Here is a 21,194-nt window from a genome sequence, read left to right as displayed (position 1 = left end):
GTAAAGAGTATAAAAATTGATAATTGCAAAAATATTTGTATATATTTTAACAAGGGATTGCAACAATTCAAATACCTTAAAAAAGAAAACCTTTTTGAGCGAAACGAAATATATAATGTCAGTAGAAAGGCCCAAAAAAATCAAAATTTGCAATTATTACAGATGATGATTCTCTATTTTGACTACAACAATTCAAAAAGCTTAAAAAGAAAACCCAAAGTTTGAAGCTTAGTACATACCGTTGACTGGTAATTGCAAAAATATTTATATATATTTTAACAAGGGATTACAACAATTCAAAGCCTTAAAAAACAAAACCAAAGTTTGAAGCTTAGTAGGTATCGTTGTTAGAAATTGGATTTGCTTTAACAATCAAATATCTTTGAAAAGACATATCTTTGAATATATATATATATATTATAAAAGACAGCAATATATATATATATATATATATTAAAATTCGTATATATATTATATTAATATTAATATATTATCATATATTAATATTTGTGTACAAGCATGAAGATTATATAACCTTGGCATCATCTGGTTTGGACCCGACGACATTTTAAGGAGAGAGGGAGATTTGGGGTTTCTGTTTTAGCAACCGAGGATATCGATATGCATCTAGTTTCATTGACTGTCAAATGCCAAAAAGGACTAATAAGACTCACCAAAGCCCGTTAATGAGAAGAGACGAGCAATATATCTCTACAGATGGCAAATCTGAAAAAAAGTCTTTTCCAACTGAAAATAAGGGCGACAATAAAAATTGAAACCCACAAAGTACCTTGTATAAGGGGGAGGGGAGGGTATTGAAAACCGTATAATACGATTATCTTTATGGACTGCAAGTCTTAAGGACGAATGCGTCACTTCACTGGCTTCTGAAACTGGGGGGGGGGCCTTCTTAAAATAATTAAGAAGACCCGCATAAGCAGAGATGCAGTTTGTTGATTTTTTCTAATTCAACTAATGCTGTGGGTCAGCAAACTTAGCTGAATTTCCAGATGCAAAATTCAATTAATTAGTTTTGCTTACGTATTTTCAAGGTTCAGCGCGGCAACACTAACAAAACCGTGAAAAAATAAATAGTCTTAAAACACCCAAATGAAACATATTAAAAAGTCGTGGTTCTCAGGCATAAACACCTAAAACCGAAAATGGGGGAGGGATTTGATTTTGATGTCCTTGGTAATTCAAGCACAAAAGAGAGAGAATAAAATGAAGCTCTTAACTCCGGCCAGATGTTTTAAACAGATACCGAGTCAGGGGTGTCTTGCTTTCAATTCCCCGCTTCCAAACAAACAAGGTCCTATATTGACTTTTTATTACATAGTGTATTATGTCCCATGTACTTTTATTCAAATTCCTTTCTTCAACGTAATTGCCTTAAGACAGCACAAAGGATCCTAGCAGTTTATTTTTTTTTTCGACCAAAATGAAAGGCCTTATCAAGTTTATAATCATATTTAAGAGCAAAATAAGGCCCTTAAGCTTATTTTGGTGCCAAGAATTCAAATATAAGAATCTGAAAAAAATACTTCAAGTCCTAATTTTGCTTTACATGCATTTTTAGGCTAACACCAAATCAATCAATTTATTTTTGTTTGATGACTAAACTGATACCTCAATAATTGCAATTTTTTTAAATTAATGTCATTAATCTCTTATATGGAATTAGGGTTACTTAAAAAAACGCCACGCTGTAACCTATTTAATTGTCACATTAGTGTAAAAAAGAAAATAAAAAAAATGAAGGAGGTATTTTTAGACTAACTCCGAATCAGTCCATTTAATTTGGTTATACGACTAGAGTGATACCTCAAAAGTTGCATTATAATTAGTATCAATGATTGCTTGTAGAAAATTAGTGTCATAATATATATATATATATATATATATATATATATATATATATATATATATATATATATATATATATATATATATATATATATATATATATATATATATATATATTTTTTTTTTTTTTTTTTTTTTTTTTTTTTTTTTTATATATATATATATATATATATATATATATATATATATATATATATATATATATATATATATATATATATATATATATATATATATATATATATATATATATATATATATATATATATATATATATATATATATATATATATTATTATTATAATTTTATTGCCCATTATTAAACATACAAAATGTTGTAAAGAAAAAAATTACAAATTTAAGTTATTGCAACATATAACGAAGAGTGGCTTAGTTCAAATGCCTTTGCAAATTGAGCACGGCGATTCAGTACAGCTATAAGCGGGTCGGTTATATCATACTTCAGAGACTTCAGAGACATTTTCGAATTCCTCATCTAAATTGGAAGACAAAGTTGATAATTGCCATATCTGTAAAAAGTAGACCGGATACTGCGGCGATCAAACGAAGTAAATATTTTCCAAAACGGATATACGGCTAGCACATGTGGCAAAACAAAAGCGTTATACACCCTTGCGAGTAGAAAACGGTTAAAGTGGCATTTCATTGAAACGACAATTTCATAAGCTCTTCGTGCCTTTATAGCGAACAATGAAACAAGGCAATCGCGAGATTTTAAGATCGCTACATATTGGAAGGCCGGGGTACATAATCTTAGACGAAGAATTAATCGTATAAGTTCCGAAAATAACATCAACTGGTACACTATCTTTAACGCGGCTATTACATACGATAACTTCACTCTTCTGGTGATTGAAAGAAAGACCTATGTTGCCGTACTCCTTACTCAAAACACGGAAATTCTGTTCGATGCCTACAAGTGTTCTACTCGCGTTCAAAATGTCGTCGGCATAATCGATCAGCGAAACATTGAGACTTCTAAAGATACATTTAGACTGAACCGGTTCTTGCGATGAAATAATACTATTACTTCATATATAAAAGGAACATGGCACTTCTTTTATAAATGTTTTTCAGAATACAATTACTCTTAATACACTCGAATAAAGGAAAAGAAAAGACAGTTGTTTTTTAGTAAAGAATGATCAACTTACGAGACAAACAATTATGAAGCCGACATCTTAGAGCAAAATATTCAGCACACTGAGTTAATAGGCGATAACTAGCGCTCCTGGCGGTGCCACTTGGAATCCATAAGGGCACTGGCGTAGAAACCAAAACCTGCAAGAAATTGAAGCAGTTTTCTCAGTCTTGCCTTGAAATATATGAAATCCATAAGTAAAGCAGTAAAACATTCCGGCGGGTTTGAAAAAAAAAATTGAAAAAAATTGAAACAAATTTTTATGGTCTTCGTGAGAAATATTTCGAAAAAACTCTTTGAATAAAAAAAAATATTGTTTTAATATTATCATTCTGATAATACTATATTATAATGCTTGCATAAAACAAGAAGTTTGTTTTATTTTCAGCACGATTTTTTTCGGATGGCAAAAGAATTTATAAACTCTGAAACAGATAAAAGAAACTTGAGAAAAAGGGGAAATGTAAAAAAGGATCTAAAGAGAAAAAAACAAAAAAAGGGGAATAAAACAATAGGTAACCCATAGATTTCTCAAAATTCTATATATTTCTCACATTTTTTCTATGTCTTTATCTTATCTTTATTTTTATAGTAATTAAACAGAACAAACAAGTTTTATCAACCGAAAATAAGGAGCAACATTTAACCTTGAAACTAACAGAAATTATTCCGTGTATGAGTTGTGAAGGTTGCTTCTCCCTCCTCAGTCACTCGCTCTTTAAGCTAAAGCTTTTTAGTACTTTAAGAAAGCTTCTTATTCCAATTCAACGGCCCTTGTGTTTCAGGAATCGTTCTTATAGACTGGGCCAAAAAGTAAAACATTAGCGTAAAGAGCGAAGGATTGAGGAGGGAGAAGCACCCCTCATATACGGAATAATTTTTGTTCGTTTTAAGGTTTGATTCTGCTCCTTACTTTCAGTTGAAGAAACTTTTAATAATGCCAAGAAACCTGCCTCCCCCTCCATGAAATACACCCCCCCAAAAAAAATGGGAAATTCCTCCCGCGCAAAATTCCGCCTAGACAGTTCCACCCTTGCAATAAATTCTCCCCTGGAAAATGTCCTGCAGACAATTCCCTGTAGAAATTTGACTACTTTCATTTGAAAAATAGTTTTATTTAATTTCTTATCATTTCTCAAATCTTACCGGACCCCCTCCCAATGGAAAGTTTATCCCATTGAACATTCCCCCATAGTGAATTTTCCCGCAGACCCCCCTCCCCATCGGAAAAATCCCTTAGACAATTCCAACTCCGCTGAAAACTGAAGACAAACAAAGAGAACTTGGCATAGGAATTCTCGCAAATTCCTTCCGTATAAAATTCCCACCTCCGAAAATGTCTGTATTCATCCCAATAACAAACGCTATAGGTAAATAATGGGCAAATTTCATAACTTACAGCCCATTCTCCAGAGGCTGTGGGGGGTCATGTCATCCCCAGAGGCATAGTTATTGCACCTTTCAACTACGCTGAACAAAATACCTATCTCAAAATTTTGATCAGATGACTTTGGGGAAAAAGGGACGTTGGAGGGGGGCTCATTGTCCTCTATTCTTTCTGATCACTAGAAAAAATCACTAGAACCTTTGATTTCCGCTCGATGGTGCCCTCTCCCGATCTTCAAAGACCGTTGATTCAATACGGTTATCTCTATGAAAGAAAAAGCCCACGCATCCCTGATCTTTCTTCTGACTAAAAAAATACAAATTTTTACATTTTTGCAGAATTGAGCTTGAGACCTTTGTACTACATTGTCTGATACATTGAATTTGATGTGATTTTCATTAAAATTCCTTATTCTCCTGTTAGGTGTTTTCATGTCAACGGCCTACATGCAACTTCATCAGTTAGTAAGTTCGCCATGAAGTTTAATGCAGAATCCGCAGGAAAACAAGTAAAAAGCTCAGCGAATTCCGGATTTCTGAGGTGGGACTCTTGAAGCATAGCGTTTGGTTAAATAATAGTATTAAACATTGACTAAAGACTCCATAGAAGTAGTGACTTAGTTGGTGAATCGCAGTAAGTTCTGATACAAACCTTTCTAAAGAAGGCCTTCCTAAGGAGAAAGTAAAAAGCCTAACTAAAGGAGATAGAAAAGTAACGGTGAATAAAAACATTTCAAGAGACCAAAGATGAGCTGGGACAGGGTGGTATTTGCTCCCCCCCCCTCCCCTTATTTTAAAGAATAATTTTTTTATTGATAAATGTTTATTTTAGTATTTTCTGAAAATATTAAAAAAATTGCCACCAATGAATATATCACCAATGCCACCAATTAATTGACACCAATGAACATTATTACTAAACAATCGACTACATTTAATCTTACCTGAGTTAAAAATCTCTTGGGAGAGTAGTTCTCGAGTGGCGAAACCTGGCTCAACCTAAAGAATAAATCACATGCTTGGCTTCTAACTTCACTACTTGAGCAGCCCAGCAAGACATCAATAATAAAATCTTTGGTTCCAGGCATTCCCATAAAATGTTCTGAAATGTCAAGTATTTATACATGTCATAGATCACTAAGAGAAACAGCTTGAACTAACATGAACGCACCACTAATTCTTTGTGACATTTGAAGTCGTCGTTGACATTGAAAAGCAGGTCATCCTCGAATGGGGAGGGAGGAGGTCGTAAGGAAGGGGCTCCTGGAAACTGGGAATTCTTGGGAGGGTATAAAAAGGGGGCTTCGAATAGATTGGGGTGGATGAGCGTGCGCAGCAATGTTGGCCTCAGGCAGGTTGGTACTTAAGAGAATTTTTAGTAGTTGGTATTAGTAGTACATATTGAAAGTATATCTATAACAAGTATAAAACAGGAAGTATACAACAGGATAATAGATAGTGCCTGATAATGATACACTTATACACAGGTAGCAGTAAAATATACAGCTGTAATAAATTCTCGTAGTTGTAATTATATATAATTATATAATAATAGTTGTAATTATGAAATAAATTCTTGCATAATCGAGGTATACACGAAGGCGTCCTAGAAATGACTGACGGTAAACAAGCGGCCAGACTGAAACTATCATTTAATCTAAATTTTTTGAAGTCATACCTAAGCATCGATAGTCCTAACAACCCCCCTGCCCCCCCCCCCGAAATATAATCATTATTATTTAAGAGTGAGCGTCCATTCAGCTATCGGAAGCCTAAAATGTCATTATATAGGCTAAACATAGCCTCAAATCCACCAACATCCTGTGGAGTGTGTGACCTATAAAAAAAAGGATATCAAGCGTCAAAAACATTTCTGGGGGAGGAAGGGCATAAACGAAAGATTAGAAGGAGGAATGTGGGGTTTCTGTGTGGAGTAAAAAGAAAATATGATATATGGCGTTGCAAAAATGAGGTTTACGAAGTGTGCACCATCCCGCGGATTAAATTCTGCTGAGTACCTACGGACACATCTAGACTGAATAGTATCTCTAAAAAGAACTAAGAACAAAACAGATATCTATAACAGGGTTAAACCTTCCATCAGCAGAAATATCTTAAGGCATTATCACAGAACCCACTGGAAGCATACTTTGTAGAGACTTCTTCATGACGATGTGGAATCCAATGGCGCAGATTCTGGGGGAAAGGGACACAGGGGCCAAATCTGTCACTGGAGCACCTTTGAGAGATTCATCTTTACACTAAAAGCTTGAAAAAATGCACAGGATCCCCGTAGGTTCACTGTCAGTGATGAAGTCAACTCGACAAACCCTAACCTCCCAAAATTAAACTTTTTACCCATGGTAAACACTGATAATAAAGTTTGGGAGTTTCTGCGGTGGGACTAAGGGACTTTTTATACTCAACTAGTATTGATCCCTGGCGTGGCCAGTTATTTGATTTAGGACGAAGGTCAGTGGTGTGACTCTGTAAGCTCAGCCAGAGTCGACCCAGCTCTAAATGGGTACCTGAAGAAATCTGGGGAATGTAAGCAGGAAGGGTGTGCGAGAACACAGGATGGCTGGCCCCTAGCCCCCCATTGCGCTTCCTGGCTGAAGGGCCACGAAACGGAGATCAGCACGGCCGGTTTGGACCTTAGGGATCTAGTGCCGTCATACTTACTTACAACTAGTATTATCTTCGTCAAAAAATATAAGCAAAATCTCAACAGAATACGAAAATACGCACTATCTTTAACCGAGGTGACACTTGTTTTTTATCAGAAAAATCGGTAACATTTGGTCTTTGTTTAATGACAGTTAACTTTCTCGTCAGTGTTCGAATCTTAAAAAAGTAATCTAAATTTATTGATAACATTGAGTAAATAGGTGGACATGTCCTATTTAATTTTCTAGTGGCGCTGGTCTTACTTGAACTTTCGTTGTATAGATAAAATACAAGGGTACATTGCCATTTTATCGTGCAATAAAAAGTTATATAAGCTGACGTGTTTGTACTTTATGCGCTGTTTTCATAATACTGCTGGTTGGAAATCACCACTAAACATATTTTTTTTTTTTTTTTTTTTTTAATACAGAATCTAAAGTCTGTCCTATTCGGGCACAGTTTTGTAGTAATGTATCTACAATTCTAGCTAACTATCATACGTAACATTCTAAAACTATCTAATAAATAATTGTTGACTAATTTTTGTTTATTTTCGTCAATCAATTAGAACATTAGTACAAAGTTTCCTTACTAACATACCTCAGTCCACAGTTCAAAGCCCAGTCGCATGCTCATACTCACATACCCTCAGAGAAGGAAAGAAAGAGACAGACTGGAGGCCAAAGAGACAAACTTCACAACACAAATCACATATAATTTGTGATTTGTGAATCACAAAACAAATGACAAATCGTAAATTTTAGTGTATTCGCTCTGCAGTAAACATTCAGAATTGAAATGATTGATTGTGTATGGAAAGAGAAACAAACAAAACGATTAAAGAAGGAACCAAGAGGCGTCATTACACTAAATTAAATTTATACAATTAGGCGTCTTGTAATTTTATCTCAATTATGATTTTACTTAAAATGAACAGATATTAGACGGGGCACCCTATAAGGAAACACATTAGAAGTATATTAAGGACTACCCCCAATTCATGACTGACACAGTCGTTCGATACTTCAACTAAGTTCTGGCGGAATTTTTAAGTTCTGGTTCGGGCGGAATTTTTAAGTTCTGGTTCTGGTATTCGAAGTTTTGGCGGAATTTCTAAGTACTGGTTATTGTTTTCTGGCTTCTAGGTTCTGGTGGGAATTTTTAAGTTCTGGTTCTGGCACTCTAAGTTCTGGTGAAATTTGTAAGTTCTGGTTCTGGCGTTCTGGCATTCTAAGTTCAGGTTCTCGTTCTGAAATTCTAGGTTTTAGCGAAATATTTAAGTTTTCTGACGTTGGGGTATTCCAAGTTGATTGGTAGAACATTTTGAGAATGTGCTAAATCGTGATAGAGTTTAAGAAAAAGATATAGAGAAGAATGAAAAAGTTTGTGACACTTTGGATGTGAAGGAAGATTTATTTTGTGAGGAAGAATTAGTGTTAGTACTAAAAGGATTAAAAATAATAAGACCTAAGATGCTGATTGTGCGATAAATGAGTTTCTAGAACATATTGGTTATGAGGTTAGAAATAAGTTACTGAAGATTATGAACATGATATTTGAAAAAGGGGAAGTAGCTAGTGATTATAGGAGAACTAACTAAACCCCTCTATAAGAAAGGTGATAAGAGCGAGTGTGGTAGTGTGGTGTGGAGTGTGGAGTGTGGTGTGTGGAGTGTGGTAATTATAGAGGCATTAGTCTGATTTCCGTAGGTAGAAAATTACTTAGTATGATGATAATTTTCAGACCTAGAGATACTGTAGACAAAATTTTAAGAGAAGAACAGTGTGGTTTTAGGAAGGGTAGAGGATGTGTCGACCAAATTTTCACTCTTAGACTAATAACTGATAAGTGCCTGAGTCACCAAACATCTTTAGTCCTCAATTTACAGATTATGAGTAAGCGTATAATTCAGCTGATAGAAGAGCTTTAGCAAAGGTTTTATCCTTGTATGGTATACCAGACAAATACATTAAAGCAACTAGTACTATGTGCGAGAATAATTTAACTGAGGTTAAGGTATGAAGTGAAGTTAGTAGCTGGCTTCGTATTAAATCAGATGTTAAGCAAGGTTGCATTCTATCCCCATTTATATGGATCATTCTGATGAACTTTGTCTTCATCAGGAACATAGCAAGGGAGTAGAAAAACATGGAATTAAATGGGGAAGTAAAACTTTCATGGAATTAGATTATGCTGACGATTTAAACATCCTAGATGGAAGTGTGAGCAAAATAAGTGAAGTTTTAGAGGTTTTGCGAGTTCAGGGTGCTAGAATTAGATTGGAAATTAATGTTAGGAAGACTAAGTCGCTAAGGCTAGGAATAAGTGAAGATGAAAAGGTGACATTGGGTAACGAAAAGATTGATCAGGCGGACAGCTTCACTTCCCTTGATAGTATTATTGGTAAAGACAGTGGGAGCAGCGAAGATGTTAGAAATAAAACAGCCAAGGCTCGGGGTATTTTTTCACAGTTAAAAAAAGCTTGGAAGAATAGGAAGATAAGTCTGGGAACTAAGATTGGAATATTAGAAGCTACAGTGATTACAATGGTCACATATGGTTGTGAAGCATAGGCGCTCAGAAAAACGGAGGAAGGTTTGCTAGATAGTTTCCAGGTATTTTGCCTCTGCGAGAGAATAAAAACCTCGAAAGATTAGTTGAAATTGCATTTCAATCAGTATGAAATTGCATTTCAATCGATAAGTTGTTTGGTGGCTAGGACCGGATTAGGACGGTAAGCTGTGTCGTTCCATACCAATTATATTTGTCTTATTATTTCCATCAATTACAGTTATCTAATTATTATCCGTGTTATAAGTTATCATTCTAATGATAAATAAGTGGCTTGTCTTTTAACCTTGTTGAATAAATGATGAGTATGGAGGGCTAGATAGACGTTTGGCCGTCCCTGGTCTGTTTGGGCTAAGAGCCACTTTAATATGGTAGCCTTTAGAATTAGGGTAAGTGAGTAAGGAGTACGGGGTTGTGATGCAGCAGTTTCGAATCGCATGCTACTTATCGAGGCCTTGAGATCTAAGACAAAACCATGGAAATTGACATAAAGGCCATTGCACTCGACTAAATGACTGCATCTCAAACATTAGGCTGTAAAAAAATTGTGGTCCAAACCCCACTTTCTAGGGCTATAACGAGAAAAAAGTAGAGATGGCTAGGGCATGTTCAGGTCGTCACCAGTTGGGGTGGGAGGATGTCGTAAGGAAATATTTAAGGGAAGTGGGAACTTCCTGGGAGGGTGTAAAGAGGCAAGTTTTGAATAGATTTGAACGGAGGAGGAGCGTGTGCAACTGGGTTGGCCTCAGATGGTTTGGTGCTGAAGTGAGTTGTTAGTAGTAGTAGAAGTAATTTATGCTATTGGCACAAACATTTTGGTATGTTATCTTTCAGCCAAAAGCCTCAGTGCGAAAGGTGAAAAAAGGAAAATTTCTGATTTGGGAGTGGGAATTTCGTACGTTTTTAGCAATTTTTTCTATCTCTTTCTATGAATTTCTACAACAAAATAAAGACAAATCAGGTAACATACATAATAAAAGCCACGACAATTAAACAAACCGATATTTGAAGTAACAAATTTACTCTGTTTCTTTAGTTACACATTTATTTTATTACAAGGCAATAATAAAATCTTGCAAATTCTAAAATCCAAAGACTCCCATAAGATAGACTCGGTAAGCGACATTCTTGAAATACAAAACTATTCAAAGCTAAACTCTGAAGTCACTTATAACTCCAAGCCAACTTTTGAAAATTACTCCAACTGTCAGTTGTTAGTACTTAAAGTTTTTGGTAAGTTATTTTTGTGCCGTCCAATGTTTCTAATTTTACAAAAAAAAGAAAAAAAAGGATAAAACCCATTCATATGTTTTTTATAACATTTTATTGTTATGTTTTCTTTATATGTTTTGTTTCAACTAGTGTTTTTTCCTTTTTTCTTCCCGTTGATAAGAGGCTTTCGGATATAAAGCCAAAATATTCGGACTTTTATTATTATTTTCGTACTACAAAGCATTTTTTTTAATTATTCACTGTCTATTTAAAATGTCATCCATTTTAGTATATTTTCGTTTAAATCATTAACTTTAAGCTAAGGTCACGGTTGAATTACAGCCTTTAAAGTGGTGTGTATCAATTTACTTCACCATAATCAAACTATCATATCAAGCATATTATTGATTTGAAACATTTCTTCACAATAAATAAAACGAGCATCTTACTAGAAAACAGAAAATTAATTATTTTCTTCAAATTCTTTACAATAAATAAAACGAGCATCTTACTAGAAAACAGAAAATTAATTATTTTCTTCAAATTCTTCACAATAAATAAAACGAGCATCTTACTAGAAAACAGAAAATTAATTATTTTCTCACCTAATGCATGTGTCCTTAATTCCAAGCAAGTGATAAGAAGCCCTAAAGCCTCACATGCGATTAAAGCATCTCTGCTGGATATAGACGGTTCGAGTGTACAAATACCAGCTTGAAGTTCAGTGTATGTACTTGAATCTGCTCCAAAATAAATCATGAAAATTAATCATTTTATGCATTTTCGCATTTCTGACTATGAAACACTTGACAATAACATGTAAAACTAAGTGCCCAGTTTCCCTAATTGAGGACCCACAACCACATAATGGCAGACAAAGGAGACATCCACAATAAAAGGCTTCCACATACATATTGGTAGGAAATATCGTTGATCCTAGGGCATTAAAGTTTTCAATATTTAGCCTAATGTTCAGCATAAATCTACCAATTTTTAGTACCCTACATAACCCCTTATGATGCGGGTATCCTTTCTCGTGGTATCTCTGAGAATAGTAGGCATAAATAGGGGAGTAGTAGACGATATATAATCTACAATTAAATTCAGAATCCACAACCACATATTGATAGTTACTGCGAACAATCACAATCATAGGCTTCTACAGACACATTGATAGGAATTATCGTAGATCCTTGTACATTAAAGATTTCAATATTTGACCTAATGTTGGCCAAAAACATATCCATTTTTAGAGCCCTACCTAACCAGTTATGATGGGGGTAGTACTCTAACAAGACACACAAAGAATTGAAAAGCACTTTTTAACTATAAGAGCTTCCAGGTCCTGATTTCTGATCCTTTATTACTTCTTGCTTTCCCAATTTCAAAAGCTATTGCAATACCGTTTAAAACAGTTACCAACAAGGGGGGAGGGTGTAGTGCCTATAAACCAAGTTTCCAAAACAGTTATGTCTACAGTGTCGGTTCCATCTAAATAAATTAAAACAAATTTTCTGTACAGTTTATGGATGTGAAAAGGAAAGGAAATGAAAGGTCTGTTTTTCAGAAAAGGAAAGAAAAGGAAAGGTCTGTTAATCTGCATATGATTGTATGTTCCTTGTGTCTAATGATTAATTTCTTCATCTGAATTGAAATATTCAGTTGAAACTATTTTGCTTATATAGAAAGTCTGCAATAGAGAAAATATAAAGTAAAGCTATGAGCAAAAATAAGGACAAGAATTAAAAAAGTACCGATGCTTGGTTGTGTATAAGAAGGATAGCTGTAAAATTGCCAACAACCCCCAAATACCCACGTAACATAAATTCCATAATGCGCCAGTCTTAGAGAAGCAAAGAGCGGAAAACGGTTTCCATAACTTTTTAAATGCAAGCCATAATTAAAATAAAAATTAAGATGTAGAATTGTCGCTTTTTGTTGCTACTTATTTAAGTTGCAGTTTTTGTGTAAATAAGTTATTAGCATACTAAGACTTGAATTTTTTTTTACATTTTCGTCATATTCTGCAGCGATTCATGGACCTCAATTAAGAATTTTTTTTCTTGGAAAAAGATTTGATACGAAAAAAATTTTTTCAGATATTTTTTTTTTAGCGTAATTTTCCATTTAACAAGAAAATAAACTAAAATTTGAAGAAAACTAGAATTATTTTTTGAAAGTGATGATCAATAAGTGTCAGTCTGTCATTATCATTATCATTAATTTTTTTTTTTTTTTTTTTTGAACAAAAATTCGACCAGAAAGTTAAAACTTGGATTATACTTTAAGCTTCAGAATTCAACTATCTCAACGAAATTGGCACGCAATTTTTTAATGTTGGCATACTAATAACTCAAAAAATGTAACATAAAATATGTACTAACGTATTTGTCGCGTACTAAGTACCCACGCGACAAATTTACACCTTACATCTTTTTTAATTGCGCTGGTTTTAGAAAGTACAACATATTCAAATTGTATATACAGTGTATAATATTCTGAAAAGGAGTTAATTTTGAATATAATAGCATAAAAATATAATTGATTCTATTATAAAAGAATGGCACATCCAGAAAGAAAACAGAGAGTTTTTACGTTTTGTTGCAAAACTATGAAAATCGATGGAACTAAAAACTTATTTACTCTCATATATTCTACATCAGAGACCGATGTGATGTTATTAACCCTCTTACAGATAAAAAAAAATCCGGTTCCCTTTGTCACAGTTCCAACTGAATGTTGACGTTGCTTAAATTTGACGTTGACGACGTCACCGGTATTTATGATAATTTAAGGTTTATATTCCCTGGTGCAGGCTTTGGTATGTTGTTTTCCTGCTTTATTACGGTTTAAACCGTAAGAAAGTAGAAATAGAGCAGAGAGCAGAAACCGTAAGGAGAGCAGAATTCTCTTATGGTTTTAATCAGACAAAAACATTGATAGTATTCCACAGCTGAAATTTAGTTTCATCTATCTACCAAGTTGAATCTCTGAAATTGAGAGTTTAGGGTTTTTTTTATTAAAAATATTCTGATTTTTTTTAAAAACCATTGGAAAATGGACCCTTTTCGTATTTGTTTAAGCAAGTTTAGATCATTCTCTATTAAAATTTTTAAGTAATATCATAATTCTGGCTCGGTGAATGGACAGTCTGAGCAAGGCCCAATCCAGGGGGAGAAGATTTGACCCCCCCCCCAAAAAAAAAACTGTTTGTTCTACTCGCAGAAACGTAAAAAAAATGAAAACAAACTAATTTTTGATGCGTTTTTAAAAATTCTTTGTAACCCCCCAGCCTGCCCCCCGAGAGAAAAATCCTATATAAAACCCTGGTTCTGAGACTAATGAATCCAATGGTGTAAGCATACTATGCTTTTGGTGCAAGATCCACCTGCAGGCTTGTCACAAAATCGCTTGTTTCAGAGAAAAAAAAGTACCTTAAAACTTATTCACGATGTATGTCGAAAGGTTTTTAAGTCGATCGACATAACGAATGGATTCTGTCATTGGCAATTGACTTTTCCACAAATTCTCGAATGCCTTTGAAATGTGCATTCATCTTTAAGAAGAAGCGCAATTCGTTGTGCTCTACAATTTCAAAATACATTAGGTTACCTGTAATTCAATAATGTGAGAGCTATTCTTCAAAAATTAATAATATTCAGTTTAATTGAAATACAATATCAGTTGAAATTTCCAAGCAATCCCTTGCTCAATTTAACTATTTATCTCTCTTCTTGAAAAAAAAAACGAAAATTCGAAAGAAGAGAAAAAGAAAACAAGAAAATTTTAAAAATGAAAAAAAAAACAGACCAAACAGAAAACTTATGGAAAGGTCAACTAACAAAGAGTCACGAGATATTAACCTAGATTGAAACGATTCCTAAAATAAACAAGTCTTAACATAAAATTGTTATTTGGAAGTAACTGACCTTGAGTCTGTCCTCGACGGGGCCGACCAAGACTTCCTGTGCCTCCGACAATGACATTAGCAGTTGCCAAGCTCAGTTTTCCGGCAGCTGCTGCCCAAGCCAAACGAAGTAGACAGCTTACAGTTGCACGTAGATTTTCTTCAGATAGGGTCTAGGAAAAGAGAGGAACACTTCAAGACATATCATATAACTTAATTATTTTAATTTGATTCTTTTAATTAATTTGGCGGAAACATATAGGCTACAACCATATATACCTTAAGGAATTCAGAAATACCTAGAATTTATTTGTTAATGAAAAAGAGCTTCGAATGCAGTATTCTGCAGTAGTGGTACTAAATTAAAAAAAAAATAATGTTGGTGAAAAATATATATATATATATATATATATATATATATATATAGATATATATATATATATATATATATATATGTGTGTGTAAAATTATCTAAAAAATTTAATGAAGGAGACCTGCATAAGCAGAGATACATTTTCTGATAGTAACACGCACAAAAAAAAAAACAAACAAACATGAAAACCAGTAAAAAAAAAAGCTTAAAACATGTGGCACCAAAAAGCTTAAGGTGTTGGATCGCTTTGAAGGTTAAGTCATCCCTGGGAATCAACAAATTTGTAATAATTGATCATTTACGAAAAGAAGTGGCAAATTAAAGCAATTAGTTTCGCTTATTTATTTTCACGGTTCAATATGCAACAGTGACAAAAAATACTATACTGCCTTAAAAACTTCATAACGTCGAAACAAGCAAATAGGAAATGCTTAAAATCGCAGTTTTCAGGTCCAAGAGGTAAATAATAAAGGTCCAAGGTCGAAAAAAAAAGATAGGTACAAGGGGTAAAAAAATTTGTTTATGTCCTTGGTGCTTTAACGGTCAGGAACAAACTCTAAGCTTTTTATTTTGAAACTCTTTCTGAAAACACAAAATAATATAGGAGTTTTGGTACCGTAAAAGAAAACCGATTAAGGGCACTTTTTAGAGTACAAAAATAAAACATTTTAGGATTGTTGCTTTATTTTTTTTTTCGCTTAATTTGGCATCACTTCTGCACAATGAGCTCGTCCAATTTATTGGCTCTCGTTTTGGTTGTGAAGAGGACACTTCAATTTAAGCTCCTTTTCTTACTCTTTTTTCCATCTCTTTTATATAGGATATGAGTGTAAATTAATCTTAAGACGTAGCAATATGTTTAATACGTAATGTTCTTAGACTGTGTTTACGGATGGGACCTCGTTTTATGAGGCCAAAAACCGGCTAATTGGACGTCCATATATGGCCAAGCAATAAGCAGTACGTCATCAAGTGGGATGGAAAGAGGTCACAAATAAGGATTGAAACAAAATTGGAATGTCATGCTGAGGATAAGTGAAGCTCTGACAGATTAGCAAAGAGGAGGGGTGTACGCAGATGTTTCGGCCTTAGGTGTCTTACGGCTGCAATGAGTTGTGTTTAGCAATATTAGAAGTAGTTTTTTCTTTCTTTTGAATTAGCATTTTTATTGTTGTCGCATTTCCTTATCATGTGCAAGTGTAGCGTCTGACATTAATGGCCAGTATGCCTAACGAAGGGAGGCTTCAAAAAAAATTTCTGATTATTTCAAAAGACGATAAGTTGCAAGATACACGAGTTTTTGATCGCCAAGATTTCGTTTACATTTTACGAGAGTAAAAAACTAATTTCATTTTTTTTATATCAAACAGTTCGTGGTAACGAACTGTAAGTAAGGAGCGACCCGGCTCAATATCAACCGAAACTCTAAAAAAACGGAATTTTTTAGAGTTTTGATGTATAACAATAGATACATCCAAAGAATCAGATTTTTATGCTGATTTCAAATATATAAGTGTTATTAAGTTTAGTACCTATCAAAAGTTACGCGCCTGAGAAAATTTGCCTTATTTTCGAAAAAAAGGGAGAAACATCCCCTAAAAATCGTAGAATTTTAATTAAAATCACACCATCAGATTCAGAGTATCAGAGAACTCTACTATAGAAGTTTCAAGCTCCTATCTGCAAACATCTGGAATTTTTGTATTTTTTGCCAGAAGAAAGATCACGGATGCGCGTTCACTTGTTTTTTTTTTGTTTTTTTTTCCCAGGGGTGATCGTATTGACCCAGTGGTCCTAGAATATCGCGAGCGGTCTCATTCGAATGGAGATTAAAAGTTCTACTGCCCTTTTTAAGTGACCGAAAAAATGGAGGGCAACTAGGCCCCATCCCACGCTCACTTTTTTCCCAAAGTTACCCGATCAAAATATTGTGATAGCCATTGTGTTCAGCATGGTCGAAGAATACAATAACTATGTCTTTGAGGATGACTTAATCTCCCACAATCCCTGGGGGAAGGTCTGCAAGTTATGAACTTTGCCCAATGTTTACATACAGTATTGGTTATTGGGAAGTATACGGAAGTTTTCAGGGGGGATTTTTTCTATTATCTTGGGGGGGGGGATCTGAAGTTACGTGGGAGGATCTTTCCATGGAGGAAGGGAAATTGCTATGAAGGGGGCGCCGGATTTCCCAGCATTATTTAAAAAAACGATCAGAAATTAAATAAAAAACAACATTTTTTTCAACTGAAAGTAAGAATTAACATCAAAACTTAAAACGATCAGAAATTATTACGTATATGATTGGATTCGCCCCCTAGTCATTAACTCGCTCTTTACGCTCAATTTTTTTCTGTACTTCCATCAGAGCTTTTTATTCTAATTAACGGCCTTTGTGATTAAGGGGTCATTCTTAAAGAATCGGAACAAAATTTGAACTTTAGCGTAAAGAGCGAGGTATTAACTAGGGGAGGAACTCCCTAATATACGTAATACAAATATACGAATGTAGAAGTTCGTTACGTAAGTTAATTCGAAAGTAAGTCAGAACAAAATTTCGAGAAAGCCATTTAGCCAAACAAAAGTAAACTTAATATGCAAATTTAATTTTAATTATTCATGTACGGTGAGCCAAAATCACAGCTGCATTAACTAAAAAAGATTTTTTTTTTTTAAACTGAAAGGAGCGACATTAAAAATTAAACTGAACAGAAATTATTCCGTATATGAAAGGGGCTGTTTCCTCCTCAACGCCTCGCTCTTTAAGCTAAAGGTTGACTCTGTCTCACAACTTTATTTTTTAAAAAAATAAAACACTTTAGCGTAAAGAGCGAGGCGTTGAGGAGGAGACAGCCCTTTAATATACGGAATAATTTCTGTTCGTTTTAAGTTTTAATGTCGCTCCTAACTTCCAGTTTAAAAAAACTTGTTTTTTTTACTTAATAGCCAATAGAGTTCAGGTGCACGGATAGAAATCACATACGGCGGTTTTCAAGACATGGTAAGGACAATTTAGATTAGAAAGCTTTATTTTCGTAACTATTTTCATCAGCAGAAAAGGAGACATATTACATTTGAAAAAAAAAAACTAAGTACGTCGAAAAACAAATAGAATTGAGGGATCAATTAACTCAATATGCTAGTTTACAGTAAAGACTTCAGTTTGACAAAAACCTCAAATATTATCACACGAATTCAGTCGTACTTGTTCTGCATTCTAGAAATCCATAAATATTATTAACTGAATTAGAAAAAAAAATCGAACCAATAGCTTTCAGGAAATCCACCCAGTTTGCTAAAAATTAGAGACCGACCCTTAATAAAAGATATATTTACGAAGGCCTTAAAAACTAAGGGTCTTATTAACCAGGTCATAGTAGGCTACTAACAATAGTAAATCACACTACCTCTAGTACACTGACTGAATACTTCTTCTTCTCAAGGTCCTCTGATTCACGCTGAGGTGTCAAATTAAAAAGTTGAGCGCTTTTAGACCCACTAAGCGTCTTTGTTGGTGTAGGAGATTTTCCCTGGGTCATAGCTTTTATAGGAGTACTTGGAGAACGTACAAGACATGGAGTTGGCAAGGGAATGCTCAAATATTGTTTCTTCACTGAAGTATCTGGATGAGGTGCTTCACCACACAATAAAAACTTAAATATAAAGGACGTTACATCAATATGTATGAGTTTGCAAGGGAATCCTCAAAAATTGTTTCTTCACTGAAGTATCTGGATGAGGTGCTTCACCACACAATAAAAACCTAAATATAAAGGACGTTTCATCAATATGTATGAGTTTGCAAGGGAATCCTCAAATATTGTTTCTTCACTGAAGTATCTGGATGAGGTGCTTCACCACACAATAAAAACCTAAATATAAAGGACGTTACATCAATATGTAGGAGTTTGCAAGGGAATCCTCAAAAATTGTTTCTTCACTGAAGTATCTGGATGAGGTGCTTCAACACACAATAAAAGCCTAAATATAAAGGACGTTACATCAATATGTATGAGTTTGCAAGGGAATCCTCAAATATTGTTTCTTCACTGAAGTATTAAGATAAGGTGCTTCAACACACAATAATATCCTTAATATAAAGGACGTTTCATCAATGTGTATGAGTGCAAGGGAATCCTCAAATATTATTTCTTCACTGAAGTATCTAGATGAGGTGCTTCGCCACACAATAAAAACCTAAATATAAATGAAGTTACATCAATATTTATGAGTGCAAGGGAATCCTCGAATATTATTTCTTCACTGAAGTATTAGGATAAGGTGCTTCACCACACAATAAAAGCCTAAATATAAAGGAAGTTACATCAATATTCATGAGTGCAAGGGAATCCTCAAAAATTGTTTCTTCAATGAAGTATCAGGATGATGTGATTCACAACACAATAAAAACCTAAATATAAAAGACGTTACATCAATATGTATGATTTTGCAAGGGAATCCTCAAATATTGTTTCTTCACTGAAGTATTAGGATAAGGTACTTCACCACACAATAGAAGCCTAAATATAAAGGAAGTTACATCAATATGAATGAGTGCAAGGGAATCCTCAATAATTATTTCTTCACTGAAGTATCAGGATGAGGTGCTTCACCACACAATAAAAAACTAAATATAAAGGATGTTACATCAATATTTATGATTTTGCAAGGGAATCCTCAAAAATTGTTTCTTCACTGAAGTATTTGGATGAGGTACTTCACCACACAATAAAAACCTTAATATAAAGGAAGTTACATCAATGTGAATGAGTGCAAGGGAATCCTCAAAAATTGTTTCTTCACTGAAGTATCTGGATGAGGTGCTTCACCACACAATAAGAACCTAAATATAAAGGATGTTACATCAATATGTATGATTTTGCAAGGGAATCCTCAAATATTGTTTCTTCACTGAAGTATCTGGATGAGGTGCTTCACCACACAATAAAAACCTAAATATAAAGGAAGTTACATCAATATGTATGAGTTTGCAAGGGAATCCTCAAATATTGTTTCTTCACTGAAGTATCTGGATGAGGTGCTTCACCACACAATAAAACCTAAATATAAAGGACGTTACATCAATATGTATGAGTTTGCCAGGGAATCCTCAAATATTGTTTCTTCACTGAAGTATCATGATGAGGTTCTTCACCACACAATAAAAACCTTAATATACAGGACGTTACATCAATATGCAGGATTTTGCCAGGGAATCCTCAAATATTATTTCTTCACTGAAGTATCTAGATGAGGTGCTTAACCACACAATAAAAACCTAAATATAAAGGACGTTACATCAATATGTATGAGTGCAAGGGAATACTCAAAAATTGTTTCTTCACTGAAGTATCTAGATGAGGTGCTTCGTCACACAATAAAAGCCTAAATATACAGGACGTTACATCATGTTGCAGTAGTTTGCCAGGGAATCCTCGATTATTATTTCTTCACTGAAGTATCAAGATGAGGTTCTTAGTAACACAAAAAGAACCTAAATATAAAAGTCGATGAATCAATGTGTTGGATTTTGCAAGGGACTCTTCAAAAATTGTTTCTTCACTGAAGTATCTGGATGAGGTGCTTCACCACACAATAAAAACCTAAATATAAAGGACGTTACATCAATATGTATGAGTTTGCAAGGGAATCCTCAAATATTGTTTCTTCACTGAAGTATCTGGATGAGGTGCATCACCACACAATAAAAACCTAAATATAAAGGACGTTACATCAATATGTAGGAGTTTGCAAGGGAATCCTAAAAAATTGTTTCTTCACTGAAGTATCTAGATGAGGTGCTTAACCACACAATAAAAACCTAAATATAAAGGACGTTACATCAATATGTAGGAGTGCCAGGGACTCTTCGAATATTATTTCTTCAATGAAGTATCTGGATGAGGTGCTTCACCACACAATAAAAACCTAAATATAAAGGACGTTACATCAATATGTAGGAGTTTGCAAGGGAATCCTCAAATATTGTTTCTTCACTGAAGTATCTGGATGAGGTGCTTCACCACACAATAAAAACCTAAATATAAAGG

General features: G+C 34.1%; 1 protein-coding gene across 1 annotated transcript in view; it reads right to left on the bottom strand.

Annotated features, from left to right (window-relative positions):
• Nucleotides 1-21,194, bottom strand: part of faf (ubiquitin carboxyl-terminal hydrolase-like faf) — a 134,028-nt gene that overhangs the window by 58,310 nt on the left and 54,524 nt on the right. Inside the window, exons 9-15 of the mRNA XM_089095065.1 lie at nucleotides 21,095-21,181; nucleotides 19,651-19,664; nucleotides 18,552-18,847; nucleotides 14,794-14,944; nucleotides 11,470-11,604; nucleotides 5,359-5,516; nucleotides 3,042-3,168 (exon numbers count right to left, since the gene is read on the bottom strand). Of these exons, the coding sequence (XP_088951191.1) occupies nucleotides 3,042-3,168; nucleotides 5,359-5,516; nucleotides 11,470-11,604; nucleotides 14,794-14,944; nucleotides 18,552-18,847; nucleotides 19,651-19,664; nucleotides 21,095-21,181 (968 nt within the window). The remainder of the gene's footprint in view (nucleotides 1-3,041; nucleotides 3,169-5,358; nucleotides 5,517-11,469; nucleotides 11,605-14,793; nucleotides 14,945-18,551; nucleotides 18,848-19,650; nucleotides 19,665-21,094; nucleotides 21,182-21,194) is intronic.

The sequence above is a fragment of the Artemia sp. Qi Xiang Cuo genome, chromosome 9 (genome assembly GCF_049724085.1).
Source record: "Artemia sp. Qi Xiang Cuo chromosome 9, ASM4972408v1, whole genome shotgun sequence".
In the NCBI taxonomy this organism is placed as follows: Eukaryota; Metazoa; Arthropoda; class Branchiopoda; order Anostraca; family Artemiidae; genus Artemia; species Artemia sp. Qi Xiang Cuo.
The sequence above is the reverse complement of the archived record's forward strand: the minus strand, read 5'-3'. Positions and strand labels throughout refer to the sequence as shown.